General features: G+C 45.3%; 1 protein-coding gene across 1 annotated transcript in view; it reads left to right on the top strand.

The window, feature by feature from the left end:
* The window catches only part of NEK5 (NIMA related kinase 5), a 416861-nt gene that overhangs the window by 46076 nt on the left and 349282 nt on the right, over window positions 1–21503 (top strand). The window contains exon 3 of the mRNA XM_086935035.1: window positions 753–849. Within this exon, the coding sequence (XP_086791161.1) occupies window positions 753–849 (97 nt within the window). The remainder of the gene's footprint in view (window positions 1–752; window positions 850–21503) is intronic.

Raw genomic sequence — 21503 nt, forward strand, 5'->3', positions numbered from 1 at the left:
TTCTAAACAACCTTTTTTGTAATCTATAGGTCTTTCTTTACTGGTTTTGCTTCCTAAAAACAGATGATCACTTATTAGCTAGGAAGCCACTGCTATATTTGACTATATTGTTTTTTTGTGTTTTATTGTTTTGGTCAAAGCAATTTTCATATAAATGTGTTACCTGGTCTTAGTTAGCATATAGGTGCCAGAACATTTGGTGCAGGAAAAGTCTCCATGAATGCATAATTTAAATTGTTCATGCATGTCATTTCCACAACTGTACAGGAATCTAAGCATGCAGGTTAACTGTACAGTATTCGTTTTAAACCATTCAGAAGAGTGTTATACAAGCTGTAATTAGTTTTATAAGGTTTTATACATGTACAGTTTAAACATCCGCCCCCTTTTCCAGTTATATTTTCAAACTGATTTTAAGACTGGGGATTACAATTCTCGTACCCTCCAATGTTATCTAGATCATTGCTTACCTAGACAGAGTTCAGCAAGTAAGACTTTTAAAATAACATTAACATTGAAGCCTTTTAAATGTAAACTTCCTGCTACTCGGTGGTTGATTTCTTTTCGTGATTGTCCACTTTACTTGCCCTTTCTTTATATGATTGTAAAAATGTAATTGAAGTAATATAAACAAAAAATAAATAATTAAATAACTTTTGTTGTACAACTTAAAATTCAGTCTTCTGTAGGATCAATGAAAAAAAAAATATTTGACTCAAGTTTTTCTCTATCCATGTTGCTTTTGCTTGTAGATGCCACTAAAAGAAAAGGAGGCTTCACATAAAGAAGTTATTCTCCTATCTAAGATGAAGCATCCAAATGTTGTGACTTTTTTCAACTCTATTGAAGGTTTGTGTACTTTGAAATATTTGAAAGTAGATTTTACTAGAGAGATTGCTTATAGAAATGTGTTCTCCAAATGTTCTTAGTGAATGGTAACATTTGTCTGCATACCTATATGCCTGTACTTGTATCTGCTTATCTATTAACAGGCTACATTACACTAAGCGCCCTGAAGGTGCGATAGGTGTGTGCACTAGACTTCTTCTCCCCTGGGTGTCTTTGGTATTGCAGAAGGGACAGAAGGGACTGTAATGCTAGCACGTCCCGCCTGTACACAGATTGCGGCTCTCCCCGTGCTCTAGCATGACCTCAAAGGGGTGTTTCCTCAGGAAACACTTCTCCTCTGCACTAGTACCCGAATACAGACATGGGTGTAGAGGCAAAGAAACGTCCAGCTTTGCACAGATCGGCCACATTGAGGTGGCGCACAGTAAGGGTCCCAGACATCCCTCTGCAGAAAGGAGCAGTTTCTTGTTGCACCTACCTGCATAGGATCTCTGCCCCCTTTTTAGGTCTCGTAGCGAAAACACAGCGCGTCAGCGCTGTGTCTCGCCAGAGATCTTTTGTTGCTGACTGTGCTTCCCAGGAGACCGTGCCGGCCGCGCGCATCTCGCAAAAGGCGATCGGCGCAGGCCACGTGCGCGCGAACGCGCTGGCCGTGGCTGTCTCCTGGGAAGCATACATACACAGGCACACCCCCCCTGCACGCATGCGCACACAGCACCACACACATACACAAGCGCACATACACGCACGGGTAGATGTCCCCCCCCACCCCTCCGCTGTCGCATACACACACGCACACATACAGGCATTCCCCCCTTCCCCTGAGGGGGTCACATAGCTCCCCACGCTGGAATAAATATGAAAAGTGCTCTGACGCCTGGCATGGTTCCTGCTTTACAGTCATAAAATAAATACCTTAAATTATGGCCCCGCGCGCTGCCGCAGCTCACCCCGGCTGTCTCCCATCTGGGGGGGGGGCGGGGTCGCTCGCTGGTGCCGGGTGCCCCCCTCCCCGGTGTGAGCCGCTCCTTGCGGGCTACCGCCGGGTCCTCCGCAGTCCTTTCCACCTACTATCTCCCGGGGCCCGCAGCCGCCCCCGCGATCCCAGCCTGCACCGCGCGCGGCGCGAGGGAGGACCTCCAGCGATCCAATCGACCAACGTGCAGCGGGGACTCCGCCTATTACTTCCTGCTTTCCTCTATCATTACCATACATAGCAGCCGGGCCGGCATGAACATAGAAAACGGTGAGCCCGTGCCTGAGGTGCATCATCAGAGCTTTTTGTAAGTCTGTTAAAAGCGATTTGAAACGCGCACGCGATCGCGTTTGCTGTACAGTACTTCGCGCCCCCTCCCCCAGGAAATGTTGGCGAGTACCCATGATTTAGTCCATGGTGTAATATTCCTTTTTTGTAAGTCTGTTAAACTCTCCAAACCCCTCTATCTGGCGTATTGTATGTAGACATTACTCCGCTTAGCATGCATTGCCCCTTTCTCGGCCCCTAGAGTTTTTGTTTCCCACACTTATGCTTGGTGTTGTCACGCACTTTCTGGAATCACTCGCTTCTCTCTCTCTCTCTGTGGCTGAAGTTGTGACCCCTCCCCTCCCCCTGCAGTTGTTGTTACACATGTTTCCTGCCTCCCAGAAGTTGTAGCACACTTCCCCCTCCCCTCTCCCTCGTTCCCTCTCTCTCGGCACAGGATCCTCTGGGCTTTGCACATCCCATAGCAGGCGGGGCTGGCGCAGCAGCGCGGCCACCTGAAGAGAGCTGCTCTGCTGGGACTGTCACTCTTCGCGCCACTCTCGCAGAAGGGCCAGCCCGAGAGCCTCCCCTCTCCGCGTGACGTGAGCAGTGACCCCTCCGCGTCACTCTGTCATCAGGGCACCCTCTGCCAGCACTGCCCCCCTCTTTCTCACTCCCTTGTCTGTGGCCCTCCTTCCCTCCTCAGCAGTGCCCCCCTCTCAGCCCCCCTCCACGGAGAGAGCTGCCGTTCTTGGATCCGGACAATGCCCACATTTCTGGTGAACTTGTCTCTCCTGACTGAAGCTCTCGTCGCGGCAGGTAAGAGAGGACGTGTGTGTGGGTGGAATCGGAGAGGTGGGCCAGGGGCTGTTAAAAGATCTGAGGGGCTACCGGGGATGACGGAGTAGAGTTGAGGGAATGTGTGCAGGGCTTGAGCCGGGGTACCACGCGGGTGGACGGCGTCCCCCCACTTATTTTACTAGGAGCTCGATTGCTGGAGCAAAAGGAGCTACACATTCACTCTTTGGCCTCTCTGGGGCGAGATCGAATCCCAGACAGAACGCTGCTCATGCACTGGCTTCTCTGAGGCAGTTGCATCTAAGGGGTGAGCGAGGGGAGGCAATGAGTCAGATGGTGCAAGCCACCTTTCATGAGGTCACGTCCTGTGACGTGTGCCATGGATGTGTGGATATTGTTGTAGGTCCAGCGCTTTGATGGGCTGAGGGGTCCAGGGGATTTCCTATGTCAGCAGGAGGCTGGCGTGTCGAGGGGCTTCCAGAGGACAAGAGGGGGCGAGAAACTGCTGTGATTCCCAAGTTCTGGGGCTGGTAGAATAGCGACAAATGAGTGTTAAAGAGCGTAGAGGCGTTGCAGGGATCCGCGAGAGTGTGGGTGCAGTTCGGGTCTGTGGCCGCCATTTCTCAAGTGCTAGGAAAGATTTAGTAATTTTCCTTTCAAAGTCACACTGTGGACTGGGGGTACGAGAAGGGGGTTTGGGGGGGTGGGACATGTAGTGGTAAAAGAAGGACCCGGGAGGCGGGATGCTCTGCCTCCAGAGCCAGAGGTTTGTTGTCGGGTTTTGAAACACTGCAACAAGTGTTCCCTCGGCCCTTAATTTTCCTCCCCGCGCCCCCTCCCCATGCTGTGCAGCTCAGATCGATGTCTGCCAGCTTTGTCTGCTTCTCTCTCTGCTGCTACGAACCGGCCTGTGTTTCCAAGTGTTGGAAGTTGCCTTTGTCTTACTTTTCGATGAGTCTTAAGTTAGATATCATCGGCGAAAAGGATTTTTTTTACTCTGCCAAGGACAGCATGCCTGGCAGCATTGTAGATGAGTTAAGTGGGAGATTTGAAAAATAAAGAAAACATATTTGAGAGAAAGTATTTCCCCAATTTATTTCTACTGAAGAAGAGACAATTTCAGAAGGAAACAGCCAATCGACGTGTCTTCAGTTATGATAACATCTGTGAAAAGGAGAATTTTTAACTCTGCCAAGGAGACAGCAACATTTTTGAAGAGTAAAGTTGGAGATAAAAAAAATTGGGAGAATGTATTGCCCATATTGACTTCTACTGAAGAAGCGACAATTTCAATTTCAGGCATGAAACTGCCAAAATAAAGCCATTTTTGGCTTAAAAAAATCCGGAGTCTGCAGCCTGAATCGCGTCTATTAGCATGCATGGGACAGACTCATGTTTTGGGATTGGTTATCGTCCACGAATACATATCTCTAAACTCACCCACATGTGGAGGTGTGTGTGGGTGGGAGGGTGTCACCTTCCTTGGACCCATCTAACCTGCAACCAATTGAAATGCATCCCATAGTCAGTGTTTAATTTGTAAAATAATGAGTGCCGGTGCTGAAGCACTGCTCAGAAGTCCGCGGTCAGTGCAATTCAGTGTCGGCGTGCCAGATACCAAGGCTTCATAGTCTTGAATTTACCACACGCCTCTTTGAGCCACTCTCTGCCCCTTTGTTTCACTCTTGCAGGTTCTTGCTTTCTTCCTTTTTTGCAGTTTTTTCAGTCTTTCCCATCCTTTACTGTGTTTCCCCTCTCAGGCTCCTGGTCAGTACCTAATGAGGAAAGATAAGTTCTGGAGCCCATAAATGAGTGCTGGTGGGCTCCACTACCACTGGCTCAAATTAAGCACTGGGACTCCCAGACTTTAACACCATCATACCTTCCAAAAAAAACCTGATCACCATTGATTTCAGTGGTGTCACCGGTCAAGCTACCTGACCTACATGCTGATGTGAATATAGTCACTATCCTTACCCTACCTTCTGACCCTACTGTTGACAATAGTATATATATTCATTTGTGCAATACGCAGATAAAGACTAAAAGAATTTAATTATTTGGAGTGCTGTAATTAGAACCTCACCTATACAAAGCATTATTTTTGGCTGTACATTCTTGTACATCAATATAGCGCCTCTAGGTAGTAGGTGCCTTGAGTTTCTGGATCACCCAGTATATACCATTTTAGAATTTGACTTTGTCTATCTATATAACGCGTTTCCATCTTTATGACTATCTAAAATATTCCAATGAATGTTGCAGACTTTTCCATTTTGGACACTACTACCTTTTCTTGTTTAACGGAAAAATTATTTAGGAGTACTACAATAGATTGTGAAAAACAATATCAAAAGCAATACCAAAAGCTCTAACTTAAATACTGCGAGACCTATTGCATTGCAAATGCTTGTTGAATAAAGGCTGCATTGTCACCTGCATAGTAAAAGGTGGACCGTTGACTTCAGACAGCTGGTCTGTCTTTCACTAAAGCGCTGTTCCCAATACAGGTGCATGCTTGCATTGGGAACAGTGCATTTGTTGTGATATGGTGCACTGTCCCACTTTTTGCCGGGAGCACAATGCACTATGTCCATTTAAAAAAAAAAAATTTTTTTTATTAAATTCTCAGGTTTGCTTTCAGTTTATACATTCCTGTATGACTTCTAGGTATTTTTCACAGTCAATATACCTTGACATTATATTTCCATATAGATATAGTATTCATATAAACAATAGTATAACATTTTGCTCTCAACTAAGACATATATGCATCTGCAAACCATTTCACATGTCACAGCATACGTGGCTATATCTTTAATAAACTTTTAACCCTCCCCTGAAACAGAATCCACCTTAAGCCCTCCCTCAACACATTCCACTCAAAAACGTTCCTGTAAACTTTGCCGCAGAAATCCAATCGCCCCCACCCGGCCGAGTTGCCCTCCAGTGCAAACATTCTGATGCTGGAGGAGAGGACAAGGGAAGGGGGGTGGGGAGGAGGAAGAGGGCAAGAAAGAGGGAGGCCAACACATATGTCCAAGTCATAATAAAGTTAACAATCAGGCACTGTCAGTATGATCATTCAGTGTGTTTTGGGGACCTTCTGATTCCCCATTTCTGCTTTAAACTGTTCTAATAGCTGGGCCCAATCTAGGGAGATTGGCTTCTTCCTTAATCCCCTATATTCCTCATGCCATAATGCTTCTCCTTCGGCCACAGCCCATCTAACGACCTCCTCCCTCCATTTGCCTTCACGTAGTGCACTATGTCCATAATACTGTCTGCTGAGTTCAGGTGAGGAAGGTGTCCATCAGACCTCATGTGTTAAGATATTTGGTGGCCAAAGGCAATTTATATTGAGCTCATGCTTGATGAGCATGAACCGAATGACTAACCCCTTGTCTCTATGGCTAAGAAGCAGCTGTTTCTAGAAATGTTCAACTGTGTTATTCAGAAGTTACTTGTGATGAAAATTTTGCACTTCCAAGTTGACTGATAAAATGGCTTCCTTTAGTTTCCTCTTGATTTTGGATAGACAGTTTAGTGTTTGTATCAATTCAGAGGTACCCCTTTGTCCTTTTTCCTCTCCATGGTGCTGTATTTTAGAGTAATCTTTACAAATATATTTTTTAATATGTTTTATTGACAAGCAACAAAATGGTGCAAACTTGCACCCACAACACTACAAACATTTGAGCAGTGAAGCAGCAGCAATAATGAAACAATCACAGATTACAGAGACGGGCATTTTGCGATATCTAGTTAGACAGCCCCGGTCACACGGGTAGGCAATTGCGTATTATGGAGTGGAGCATGGGCAGGTGGGGCTTCTCCCCCTATCTATTGTCAATTCTAGATCATAACATTTTATCCAGGGACACCAGAACTTGCCAAATTTCCTCGGACAACCTCTTGTTTTGCATGTTACCTTCTCGGCTGCCCATTCTGTCCATTCCAGCCTTCCATTCTCTGAGGGATGGAACTGTGGTGCTCCCCAGTATTTGGCTGTATCACTCTTCGCGACCACAAGGCACAAGTTATAAAAAAAAAGAGATTGGTACATAGTACATCCACATCTGTAAGTATGTCCAGATATTTCAGTTCAAATGAAAAGGCTGCTCTCATTATCTTTCCGAATTCTGTCACTATTACATGCCAGTATTGTTGTATGTGATGGCAATCCCACAGTGTGTGTAGGAAGGACCCCCTTTGTTCCCTACATCTCAGGCATTCGGGGAAGGCCTTTCTCCCAAACCTTTGCAGTCGGGCACGATCATAGTAGAACCAGTGTAGGATCTTGAATTCTCAGGTGTGATTTTATCTCCACTTCTTTTGAATGCATTAATGTCGCTTTTCAATTTGTATTGTGTATGTCTCCTGTTTGTTTTCCTATTTTCCCCTCAATTTTGTCTGGTGGTCTGGCATGTTGTTATTTATCATTTTGTAAGTATAAGAAACCGCCTGTTCCTTCATCTCACCCTGGAGCAGCCTACCCTCAAGTGGTGCATATTCGGGTAGTTCTTGAGCGTTCAGTCCTTCTGCCTTTCATGCATGTCTGAGCTGCATATATTTGAAATACTGTGTGTCACTGAGTTGGTAATCATGCTGAAGGGAGCTGAAGCAAACGCAAGGAGAAGATGGACCAAGCGCTGAAACTTTTCAGACACTCACCCGCGGTCACAGATCTGGGTTGAATCCATCATCATTCTTTAGCTCACTTTACCACCCAAGTTCAGACACAGCTACATGCAATTCAGTCTTGACCCTGTGCCTCATGGGAACAGTCCAGCCTGAACTGCCAAGCCAGGCCCTCCCTGAACCTGGAAACAAGCCTCTTGGGATCGGTTTCTGGGTAATACCCTTCATCAGCCAGGCTAGCTTCAATTGAGTGGCAAAGTGAGCAAGGGAACTGAAGGACATAACACCACTGTCTGCAAGGAGGCTGTGCAGCTTAGAAATCCCAATGAGGTTCCATGCCTGAAACCTCCCAACTTCCCAATTTCTTTAAGCTTAGTCCCCGACCACAGCTGGGTCTTTTAAAGCAATCTTGAACACCAATACACATGCACAGTTTTGGCTCTTTATGCTTGGGCCTATGGAACATAAGGACAATTATGATTATAATTATTTGATGTTTTGAAGGGACGGCAGAGTTCCAATAATTGTTTAAATCATTCAGCATGAGAGGCTGCCCAGCCCCTGTTCCCACGTGGGCCTCCACGGATGCTGCTTAAATCCTCCTTGTCAACCAACACTTCCCCCTGAATCATCTTCCTACTCCTCGATGTTCTGTATTTCTTTACTTCCAATTCAGGCTTGTGCTTTACAAACACAAATTACCAGTTGAACCCGCAAGACGGTTACTGACACTTTTCATTCAGGTGCACCATCAGACATTTCTCAAGATCATCATAGCTGTCTAGTCACCCTTGTAATGAGCCTTAGCTTCAGTGTCAGTTTCCAATAAGAATTACTCATGTTACCAGGAGACTATTATGTATCCTTATCTGTAAGATTGACTAACAAGAATAATAATACCCACTAAAGTGCTAAGGACGAGTTGATTTCATCCTCTCTGCAGCCATCTTCAATAGTGCTGCGGACAAGACCATCGTGTCCTTAGCACTCAAGGCGTATCTCACCAGGACCAAGCCACGCTTCCAAAATGTTTCAACACACTCTATATCCTACGTTTGTCATCACTAAGTAAGATAAACACAGAGACTTTTGTTTGTAAACAATGACCTAGGCACCAAAGTTACTACGATTTCACTTCCTTCAGTCACAGTTCAATCATGGATTTAGTGTCTAGATTCTTACCTCGCAATCACCCTTGGTTTTGTTGGTTTAGAGACCATTGGTGCTGATAGCCTTGCAATCACTCCACATGTCAATCTGATGGTGGGAAAAATTGAGATACAGCTGCTATCCAGTGAGACTGTCACAAGAGCAACATTCTCTAGGGTCAATGGATATCTCTGTTATTGACCTCAAGCCTAGATATACGTGTCCTAAGTCATTGATAAAGAGGCTTCAAGTGGTTCCGAACGCTGCCGCCCGGATTCTCTTAAAACTCCCTAAGTACTCATTGTCTACTCTGGCCGTAGCAGCTTTGCACTGGTTACCTGTGCTTAGGAAAATCCAATTCAAGACACTCTGCTTAGCGCATGGCGATATGTATTTGAAGGGTCTAAGCTGAAGACAGCGATGGTTAAATCCCATTTTTCCCAGTTGATCATTGTGTTCTGTGGATCAATGGCTGTTGCAGATGCCTAAGAAGGCAAGGAGTAGGGGGAGCTCCTTTGCTTGCTTAGCCCTCAAACTCTGAAATGCCTTCACAGTGGAGCTCAGGATGAACCAGTCAAAACGTGGTTGTAGGAAACACTTGAAACGTTTTTTTTAGTCCATCTCCCATATGTGTACTGATTCTTGTGGAAACCTGTTGTTCCTAGTGATGGTTGGCCCGTTGGGTTGCAATGCACTCTACAAATTCTCCAGAATAAAATAAAGTAATAAAGGTTTAGGGCCTTGTTATCAGTGTTGGGGGCTGGGATTCTGCCAGATGTATTCCCTCAAAGGTAAAAGTTCAGTTATCAAAGGCACTCTGATAAACAACTTATGATCCACAGTTCATGTTATATGAGAGAGCACCTCTATTTTCTATTGGTTCATAGAAAACCTCAATACAAATTTGATCGAAAGGACTGCCGTAGTCAAGACAGCTAAAGCTCCTGAGCTGTTCTTAAGTAATAGTGGAAATTCAGAAGTTTAGCACGTTATCGATGTAATGACTTCTCTAGTAGGTCTTTGTAGAGCTTAGCTGACACAAAGGAAGTTTACGATACCAACTTCAACAGAGGCACCATCAGTAGGGCAAGTGGAGAACATGGAAGAAGAGGACTTAAAATGACAAATTCGAAGAAGCTGATCTGAGGGCTCATTGAGCATGTTCTTGCAGTGATGCACAACACTCCACTGCATAGCCCCTTGGAGCTCAGTGAAATCGATTCGGGAATCCTTTGGCTTGGCAGAGACGTGCAGGATTTTTAGAATATAAAACTTCATGTTGCATTCCGCTTAGATCTGTCCCTTCCTGAATCCTGATTGTTCTACACGAGTAAATACAGACTCTTTAAATTGTGGCTACAAAAAGTTAACCTATGCGCAGGTTCTGTGTGATAGATGTCAACAATATTTACATCATACATATAACATTGAAAACTGTCCCCTTAAGAGTTTCCGGTCGTACTAAAACATGGTGGGATCCGCCTCCATCGTCTCACCCTGACAGAACATCTAGTGGAATCTGGCGATGTACACAGTGAGCAGCCCAAACCTTTGACGACATTTGTGTGAGCTGACACCACCAGTCTCAAAGAGTCACCATTTGCCAGCAGAGCCCTCCCCACCCCCTGTCCTTCTGACCAGCTGCTTGCATTTCCACAAAGTACCTTCTTTTTTGAAATGCATAATAGCAAAATCGTTACAGCGTTCATTCTTCGAGACTGGTGTTGCCAGCTCAAATTCATGTGTAATGAATAAACATTATATATTTTACATTTGTTTATTTGCGGTTTTGTAATAATGCTCATGATGCTTTGCAAAGACATTAGTTCTAAATTACTCCATGACAATATATAGTTTAAAATCAACATAAACCAACGTTTTGGAATCAAATCGTTTTTGAACGAACTTACAATAGACAATGAATGGGATGTCTTTTCTGCACACACTGCCACCTGCTAAAGAAATGTTACTGCAACTACCCGTGTTCATGGCACATTAAATAACCCAAACCACATGCCCCAAATGTTCCTATTCCTAACGCATCCAATAGTAGAGAAACATACCCGCAGATTTGACAGTGAAAAGGTGCATGCCAGTTTCAAGAAGGGATAATATGGAAACATCAGTGGATATTTAGCAATATCTTTCTATTAGGACAAATAAATCTGCCTCTTTTAAGTGATGCTCAATTCTTGTTGTCGCATGGTTACTTGAATGACAATTGCTTGCAGGGCATTTCATGTAGGCTGCAGATCTGATGCTTTCAGCATCCTTTTGCACAGAGGTTTGAAAAGAGAGTGATTCTGTCGCTTTTATTTCATAAACTTCTATAGAGTTCCTGCTTTCAGAATGCTCTTTACAGTAGAATTCTGTGGGATTGATTGTCACTGTGCCGATTTTCACCTGGGATCTCTCTCTAAGTGAGATGCTGAAAGCTCTGACAACAACAGGCCTTTTACTTGTGTGAGGTAAATGAAGCTTAGTCAGCAGCCCCTCCATAAACTGCTTTAAGGTGGTGGCTTCCAACACAACAGCCATGCCAAAAACTACATCTTGGCAGCTTTGTTCAGATAGTCTTGGCACCACACCTTTATTCTCGTATATATTGTAGAACGTGTGGCGTATGTCCAAATGCTCTCAAAGATGTTCTGTGCTGTTGTCGTTTTTTTCATTTCTTCTTCTAATGCTGTCAATTTACTCTTGACCCTCTGTATCTTGTTTTAGTCTTCTTACCAAGTTCCTTAAGGGTTGCCTCAACTGTATGTAGTCCCTCACATTTTTTGTCACTTTATAGCAATCTCCCACAGAGACTTCAAGAGCCGCCTCCAGTCTGTGAGAACGGCCATGTTCTCTCCCCCAACCGGCTCCTTACTAGCTGACATCACACAGTGGGTTTGAAAAGGACTTGAGGCTATTACAGTTTTTCTTCTGCGCGGGCTTCTGTGCAACATGGCTTAAATTGAAGAAAAAAGTGATGTGACATGGTCGAACACATTGGAGGCAGCTCCAACTGACACAGTACAGACTGTACAGACAATCTATAGTGACAGCATGTCAAGCTTAAGTTATAGGGCAGAGTCCCCAGGCATTGTGCAGCATGCACTGCTTCTATTGTAAGAGACAATCTATATGTACACTGTGCAGTGGCAGTGAATAGGTCTGCAGGCCTTGCTTCTGACCGAAGAATTCAAAAATTCCATCAGCATTTACCATTCTGAGAAGTCTTATAGATTCATCTATGTGAGTGATCATACCCAGAAGCCAGGCTTTACATAGGGCTTTGATGCCTTTACAGTCATAGGCACTTTATAAATCAGTGACTATGATGATGTTGAGGAAACGGTTCATAGCCATTCTTTACAGACTGCCATGCAGTGAATAGGGCCACAAGCCCACCTCTACCAGACCATCCATATGCACAATGCACAGACCCCTGGCACTGTATAGCGGCAGCCAGCCTTCGTAATAATATAGGAGACATGACTGAGTATTTAGAGCAGCATATCCCACATTTCCCTGCTTCTGCTCTCTGTGCATATTATGCTGGGTCTTTAAAAAACGTATTGAATGAATAAAAGAAAGAAAGAGCATTTATAGAGCGCACAGCTACTCTACTATTGCACCAGGGGCGGGAGACCGGGAGTTAGTTATGGAAGAGACAGGTTTTAAGTACTTTTCTGAAAACGGTTACGTTGGACACTTCCTGAGAGTCAAAGTTAGAAGGTTCTAGGTGCGGGCTCCATGAAGCCGAAAGGAACAGTTGCGGTGTAACCAGGGGACAGATGCCAGGTTCAACGCGGAGGACCTTAGGGTTCTTGGTGCCACATAGTGCGTGACTCTTCTTCTGACATACTCTGCCCGTTTCCCTGAAGGGCCTTGTAGAAGAGCACCAGAGCATTAAAACGGATCCTTTTTTTTTTGCAGGAAGCCAGTGTAAGGCCTTGAGGTGAGGAGAGATATGATTCCTGGGCTTGAGCAAAAGGATTGGTCTTGCAGCTGCATTCTGGACTACTTGTAAGTGGTTGAGCAAATATTCAGGCATTTTAGATCCATCTCAGAATGGTTTCCGTGCAGGTCATAGCACGGAGACTGCCCTGTTGGCAATGGTGGAGCACCTGCGGAAGTTGTTGGACTCAGGACAGACGGCGGCACTGATCCTTTTGGATCTCAGTGCCGCTTTCAACATTGTCTCCCACCCCATCCTTCTTCAACGGCTGCGAGAGGCCTGTGTGGAGAATACCGCATTTGAATGGTTTCGCTCCTTTTTATCAGGACGCACCTTCAAAGTGTCCACCCCTCCATTTGAATCTACCCCACGCAATATTTCCCAAGGGGTCCCGCAAGCTTCGGCACTTAGCCCGACCCTTTTTAACTTGTATGTGCAGCCGCTAGCCACTGTCGCAAAGAGATGTGGTCTCACTATGGTGTCGTACGCCGACGACACCCAGCTAGCGGTTGCACTAAATGGGGACCCTGCGGTTGAAGCCCCTAAATTCCAGACGGCCCTAAAGGAGGTGGCTAGTTGGATGACGGAGAACTGCCTCCAACTTAATGCAGCAAAGACAGAGGTCTTAGTTCTGGGCAAACAGGCTCATCTTTGGGGAGACCGTTGGTGGCCACCGGAGCTAGGCCAAGCCCCCATTCCTGTGACAGAGGCTAAGAACCTTGGGGTCTGGCTCGATTCCAACTTGACTTTCATCCCCCATACTAAAAGAGTTGCCGGTACCTGTTTTGGTGTTCTTCAGAGCCTTAGACCCATTTTTAAATTTTTTGATGCTCCTACAAGGCAACTTATTGTCCAAGCTACAGTGCTCTCTAGGTTGGATTACGCCAGCTCGCTTCTTTTGGGCGTTAACCAAGCTGAACTTACATGCCTCCAGCGTGTGCAAAACGCGGCTGCCAGAATGCTGGTAGGCCTGCCTAAATTCTGTTCTGTCAGACGTACCATATATGACCTACACTGGCTGCCTGTCGGACAGAGGATCAAGTTTAAAGCCCTGTGCCTGGTTTTTAAGATCTTAAAGGCTTCATCTCCCCCCATTCTTGCACAGGCAATTTCCTACTACACCTCTTCTAGAGTGCTACCTTCGACGGGTCAATTTCTGGCCTGTGTTCCTCGCTTCAGGAAAACCAGAGTTGGTGGACGCTCCTTTGGTGTCCTGGCAGCGAGTCTTTGGAACACTCTACCCGTTAACATCAGTGCCTTACCAGATCTACTGTCTTTCAGAAGAGCTATCAAAACCTTTTTGTTTCCACTACTCTAATCTTTGCTCTGCCTGATTTCTCCATCTGGTTGTGTTATTTATCCAACATAGCGCCGGGACGCCACTTTGCTGTGGCAGCTGAGCGCTCTACAAATTTTATAACATAACATAACATAACATTCAGGGAGGCCTAGGTACAGGATGTTGACGTTGTCCAGTCTGGAGATGATTAATGCCTGGAATATGGTCTTCCTATGTTCAAGAGGCAAGCGGGGGAGACATTTTCAAAGCATCCGTAGAAGCCCAAAACAGCAGCCTGCTACAGACTGGACCTGAGATCTCATCAAGAGGTTGCTGTCCATCGTGACACCCAGATTTTTGACAGTGCTTAGTGTGGAAGGACGAGTGTGGAGGTGTCATATCCGATGGCCACCAGAGTTTCCACTCATCTGCCGGTGGGGAGCCAAAGAAGATGACCTAAGATTTCTCTGGATTACATTTTAACTGGTTCTTCCTCGACCATGAGAACACCTTTGACCTATTCGCCTGTTCACCGCCTGTACCCCTCCCCAACTCCGCGCCCAACACCACGCTGGACATGATTATGTCCACCCTCCAATTGAAAGAAGAACTACACTCTATCAAAGAGTTGCTCATCACACACCCCAGACACCCCCCTCCCACCACCACCTTTACACCTAATAACACTTCCCCCGCACCTCCTACTCGCCTTACCACACAACACTCCCCACACCGGACCTCTATCCCCTCTCGCAATACCAACAATCACAATACCAATCGCAATCGCATTACCACCAATCGTAATACTCCCTCTACACCTAACAACACTTCCTCCTCACCTCCTACTCGCCCTATCACACAACTCTCCCCACACTGGACCTCTATCCCCTCTCGCAATACCACCAATCGCCCCAGACGCACTACCAATACGATCTCAGACCATGACACACACGCCCTTCTCCACTCTTACGTCCCGGCTCCCCAAAATCGACTAGCCACCAACCACCTGTCCATCCCAATGATTATCTCTAACCCCCTCAGGCACCAGAAGGATAACAACAGAGGCGCCGTCCCCAACAACCTCACTAAAGTGCCCATCACTATAGAACCTTCCTCCACCCTCTGCGCCCCTAGCCTCAAATGCATACTTCTCAATTGCAGATCGTCCCAAAGACATTCCGCGGGGGTAGCCGACCTCATCATGTCTCAGGAACCGGATCTAGCCATTCTGACTGAAACATGGTTGTCTGATTCTTCTACACCTATCTTGGATATCCTAGTCCCCCCAACTACTGTATCATTAGACTTGACAGGACAAAAAAGACAGGCGGTGGAATTGCCTGTATTTACAGAAGCAACCTCTCAGTTACTAAAGCGTCTGCCCCCTCTCTTACTTCCTGTGAATATCTCTGCCTTGATGTCATCAGCGAAAGCAAACCGGTTTGCTCACTACACATCATATACCACCCACCTGGGGACAAGCTCTCCTTCTGCCAACAACTCATGGACACAATATCAACCAATTCAGGACGGCAAAACACCCAAATTTTCCTTGGCGACTACAATCTCCATTGGAATGACAGCAGTGACACAGTGGTAAATAGCCTCAAAAGCTTCCTCAACGCCCTTGATCTCACCCAAATATGCAATAGCCCGACCCATGAGAAAGGTTCTATCCTCGACCTTATCATCTCCAAAGAGGACGCTATTCAACTTGAGTCAATCCAACCTTGTGACTGGTCAGATCATCATATTGTCTCCTTCCTTATCAATGAAAAAATTAAATTGAACCCAGTTCAACCCTCTAAGTCCAAAGTCTGGAAAAGGGACATGAAGAAACTCAACCCAAACTCCTTACCGCCTAACAGCTGCAATCTCCTACTTCCCCCGTCCGGCGCTACGGACGTTCAACTCCTGACTGACCACTATCTAAATGCTATGTCCACAATAATCAATGAGGCTGCATCCATGCAACTGAAAAGAGTCTCGTCCAAGATCTCCAACCCATGGTATGACGGGAGCCTCAATGAGGATAGACGGGCCATGCGAATGGCAGAGCGCACTTGGAGGTCAGCCCCCTCTGCACTGCACCTAAAAAGCCTGAAGAAACAGAGAAACGCCTACTTCAGGAAAATAAAACGCTCAAAAAGAGATTTCTTCAGCCTCCAGCTCGCCCAAGCAAAAAACCGCCCAAGGAAATTGTTTGAGTTAATCAGAACACAATCCAAAGAACAACCCCAGACACTCAGCACCATGGGCGTTACACCTTCCTGTGAAGACTTCTCTGCTTTCTTTAACCAAAAAACCGACAACATAAGAAGCGATCTCCTCAATGACGCAATCCTTTACTCCAACCCCCAACACACAGCAGCGCCTGAACCAAAGAACAATGCTACATGGTCATCCTTTGGCACCTACTCCGAAGAAGAAATTGGCAGATTGCTCAGCACCCTGAAACCATCCAATCACCTCACTGACCCCCTTCCTGCAAACGCTGTAAAAGACTTTACCCCTTTGCTCCTCCCACTCTGGACTAAAATTATCAATAGCTCTCTTCAACAAGGATCCATCCCTGACGCCCTCAAAGTCGGACAAGTCACATCTCTACTAAAAAAAACAACAGCAGACCCCACTGATCTAAACAATTACCGCCCTATTACAAATATTCCCACCCTCGCTAAACTGTTGGAAAAATGCGTACAGCTACAACTGACTAAACACATTGACAAGTTTGATCTCCTCAACGCTCATCAATCAGGCTTCCGTGCAGGGCACAGTACCGAAACTGCCATGACTCACATAGTGGACGACGCCCTCCAAATCCTAGACCAAAACGATACCTGCCTCCTCATCCTTCTGGATCTCTCCTCAGCATTCAACACAGTTAAACATGAGAACTTACTCGAACTGTTAAACACAAGAATGGGCATTTCAGGGACTGTTCTCAAGTGGTTCACCTCCTTTCTACACAACCGGTCACAAAGATTCAAAAGCAACAACCTGATGTCCTCTCCGGTACCTGTATCGCTAGGCGTCCCTCAAGGATCCTCCCCCTCCCCAACACTGTTCAACCTAGTTATGGAACCTCTGACTACTTTGCTACAGACATCCAATGTTCACTTTCACATGTATGCCGACGACACCCAACTTTATCTCAAAATACAATCCCCCAAGGACATCATGCTTCTGAACACCACGATCAGAAACACCCAATCCTGGCTTGCCGAGAATCACCTCAAACTCAATGCCCTGAAGACTGAGTTCCTCCTGATCTCACCGCCCGCAAAAATCTCTACGGCTCAAACATGGCTTAAGCACTTAACGGCTCTAAATGTACAACCTACCGTCGTAGACTCAGCAAACTCTTTAGGCATAACACTTGACGCCAATCTCAACATGCAGCAGCACATCAGCAAGGCAACCAAAGGAGCGAACTTCCAAATCAATACCTTGAGAAAACTTAAACCCTTCCTTCCAGCCAAAGACTTCCAAACTGCAGTACAATCTATAGTCATCCCGCACATAGAATACGGAAGCACCGCCCTCTGCGGGCTCCCCCTAACTACAACGGCACCCCTAAGAGCGTCCCTTAACGCTGCAGCGAGACTCATCACTGGCTCAAAAAAACACTCGCATATTTCCCCTGACTTTAAATCCCTGAACTGGCTACCTTTTGAAGCCAGAATACATCTGAAAATCGCCTGCATGACTCACAAGGCTGTACACATGAACTCACCCGCCTACCTCACTCAAAAGCTGACAATCTCGGGTGGCTCTAGAACTACTAGAAGCACAAACAATCTTCTGCTGAAGCCTCGAAGATTCCGGAAGGAAAAAACCTATAAACGCTCCTTTTCAGGAATGGCACCCAGGATCTGGAACTCACTCCCTCCTGAAACCAGGCTCATCTCCTCCAACAAACTGTTTAAGAAAGAAGTAAAAGCGATCCTCATGGCTAAATACACATGATCTATTATTCTGTATTTCTCATGAATCCGCTCCGTAATACCTGCCTGACCCCTTTGTCTACTTGTACTACTTGTATTATGACTTATTTGATTGTATACGTTCCCTCTTTGTATATTGTTATAGTGTTGACGCACCTGTCTGACTTTGCACACTGTACCTACACCACCTCAACTATCCCTACTTTTGTACTACTGATGCACCTGTGTGACTATACATCCTGCACTCGCCTACCTCAACTATGCCCACCTTTATGTTATCTCCAAAAACACTTTAAGCACGCTTAAACAAGTATATGCTTACTTTGGTACTTTTATATTATTGGCGCAACTGTTTGACTATGCACCTTGTACAGACACTACCTCACCTGTGACCTACCTCCTGTTTTTTGACCTACCTATGTAACTATGCACCTTGTACCTAACTACCTCAACTATTACATTCTATTACTCTATCACCCCGTGCCCTTGTAAAGCGCTCTGATATCTGCAAAGATCTTGTTCGCGCTATATAAAACTTTCAAAATAAATAAATAAATAAATTTGAGAGAAAGGAGTTGATATATCTCATCTTCAAAATCAGCTCTCTTGTCGCAGGTTAACAGGAGCTGCGCGTCGTCCGCGTAAGAGATCATTTTAGCACTGCACGCTTCTGCCACTAGAGCCAGGGGGGGCATATATATGATGAAAAGAGTGGGGCTCAGTATTGAGCCCTGAGGAACTCCCACTTTCAGGCTGGGGATGAGGGCAGCGAAAGGGGGGGGGGGGTCCAGCCTTCCAGGCATCTATCCTCCAGGATGGAGAAAAAAACAATTCAGAACTGTGCTGCCTATTCCACAGTCCTGTAGCCTGTTCAGGAGTCTAGAGTGCGACACAGTATCAAATGCCGCAGAGAGGTCTAATAAAATTAGAATGACTTTCCCTCCCTGGTCCAGCTTCTCCTTAATAAGCTCAGAAACTTTGAGTAGGGCAGTCTCTGTACTATAGTTCTTTCTGAAACCTGACTGGCTCTGATGTAGGAGATTATTTTTTTCAGCGTAGTCAGAGATCACTGAATTGACACATTTCTCCAGGATCTTGGAGAAAAACGGTAATAGTGAGATAGGTCTGTAATTTGTTGACACTAAGTGGTCAGCAGAGGGTTTCTTAAGTAACGGGAGAATTTTTGAACGTTTCCAAATACCAGGCACGTGGCCGACCATAAGGGAGAAGTCAAGTGCCTTATTTGCCACAGGGTTTACAGACGTGGCCACCGACGCCAACAGTTTAGCTGGGCAGGGGTCAGAAGGGGACCTTGACTTCAGACTCTTGATGATATCCAAGGATACTTCCAGATGAAGCTGAGGAAACTGTACCAGAGTTGGGCCGTCAATAGAGGCGGGTTGCGCCGCCGGGGCTGAAATGTCAGCACAGTCATGATCCACAGGGGACCCCCTAGTGGTACCATGTTAACAAAAAAAAGGGTGCGATTGTCATTTTGGTGGCCCTCCATGGATAACCTTGTGGATGAGTATGTCAAATCTTGTGTATTATGTTCAAATTGTGATGAGGCTGTCAAGTTGCACACTCCTCCACTTTCTCCTATAGAATTGCCTTCTGCACCATGGGTACAGTTGGGGTTGGATATTGTAGGTCCTTTCCATGCTCTTGATTCATCCTCGAAGTTTGGTCTGGTTCTCATGGATTACTATTCTAAGTGGCCTGAGATCAAGTTTGTTAAAGAAGTAACCGCCAAGACAGTGGTAGAGTTCCTAAATTATGTTTTTTTGAAGGAAGGGTTTCCAGAGTTTCTGGTAACAGATAATGGGACACAATTTGTTGCTTCAGAGTTTGAAAGTTTCCTTCATAATTGTGGTATTAAACATCACAAGAGTTCACTTTACCACCCCCAGACAAATGGCTTGCTTGAACGTATGAACAGAGTGTTAGGTGAGTGCATTCAGTGGGCTTGGTCTAAGAGATGTGTTGTTTCTAATTCTGTGAGGAGTATGTTGTGGTTTTACCGCACAACTCCTCACTCAACTACAGGTGTGTCACCTTTTGAGTCCTGCGTGGACACAGGGCTGCTACGACCTTTTGTCCTGCTTGGATGAGTAAATGGGTCAAAAGTGCACAATGGGGGATGAGAGTGTTAGAAGACAAGTGAATTCGTCTCAGAACAAACATAAAAACTATTTTGAAGCAAGAATTTGTACTAAGGAAGTTGAAATAAGATCAGGTGATTATGTTTGTGTAAAAAAACCTTTCCATGTACAGAAGGGTTCATCAAAGCTTAGTTCGCCGATTAGGGTGATGGATGTGAGAGAGAGTTCTGTCAAACTAAGCAATGGGCAGTGGTGGAATAAATCTCTTTTAGTAAAGAGAACTGTTTCTTGCACTCTATTAGGAGGTGAAACCATTGAGAAAAGTATAGATTGTGTGGGCAAACCTGCCTCTAGATCTTGCGCACGTGCTGATTTCAGTTTAGATTGTACCGGGCAACCTACCCTGAGGCGCAGTGTTCGGATTAAGCAAATCCCTCACAGGTATAGAAAATAATCAGTAGTTTAGCTTGTTCTCTATTCCTTCTTTTTCTCTGCATTGTTCTTTTGCTTGTCTGTATCCCTTCTTTTTCTCCGCATTGTTCTTTCACTTACCTTTTTCCTGTTCTTTCTCTCTTTCTGTGTTATTCTTTGTCTAGCTGTTTCTCCTTATCTTCTACTTCTTCTTTTTCTCTTCTCTCTTACTTTCTTCTTTTTCTTTCTTCCTTTGTTTTGTTTTGTATGAATGAAAGACCCATGTAGTGACTCATGCTTGTTTCTAGAATGTTAGTATCACAGAACACCATAGCCTGGGTGTTCTGTACCAAGGTTCTGGTTAAGACCGTTGATGGTCCTTGACGGAGGCTGTTGTTGCTCTGATCCGATGGACCAGCTTGATCAGAAGGTAAAAATGCTTACCTTGTGCTGAGTCTTCTTTACCGCATCATCCTGAATAGTCCCGATTTTGTCATGAAAGAAAGACGCAAGTTGTTTGGTCCATTCAAGAAAGAGGGGTAAAGCCCTGGCAACAGATGACGGCGCGGAGAAGGCTTTCACGATTTTAAAGATCTCCTAGCCCTTGTTGTAGTACGTCGCTATTTTAGCTTTCAGATAGATTTTTATGGCATCTCGGATTTTAGTATAATGGGCCTTCAAGTCCTGTTTGTATTCAAGTTTATCGTCAGAATTAAAGTTTTTACGCCATTTCCTTTCAAGGCGGTTGCAGTCAGGGAGAGCTCCCTGGCATTTGCCCAATCAATAATCACTTCATTTTATACAGTACTGTGTAACCCATTTCTGTCATTTATATACACTCTAAATTACAGATGTAATTACCCAGTATAATGGCACTCAAAGTACCGACCTCTAAAGAATGGAAGCTAGATTTGGTTTTGCTCTAGTGATCAACCTTAAATATTGGTGGTGAGTGTTTAACCCATTTAGTCATCTTGTTTTTCTTTTCTTTTGGTCAGTGACTTAATGTAATCATGCATTTGTGATGCTCAGTGGTGGGGCAGGGGTGATTAATCGCATATATATGTACACCTGAGATAGCAGTACACTTCCTAGGCCATCTTAGCGTTTTGCTTTTCTTGCTGGGATGGGTGAATGT

Source organism: Lissotriton vulgaris, chromosome 8 (assembly GCF_964263255.1).
Source record: "Lissotriton vulgaris chromosome 8, aLisVul1.2, whole genome shotgun sequence".
Taxonomy (NCBI): Eukaryota; Metazoa; Chordata; class Amphibia; order Caudata; family Salamandridae; genus Lissotriton; species Lissotriton vulgaris.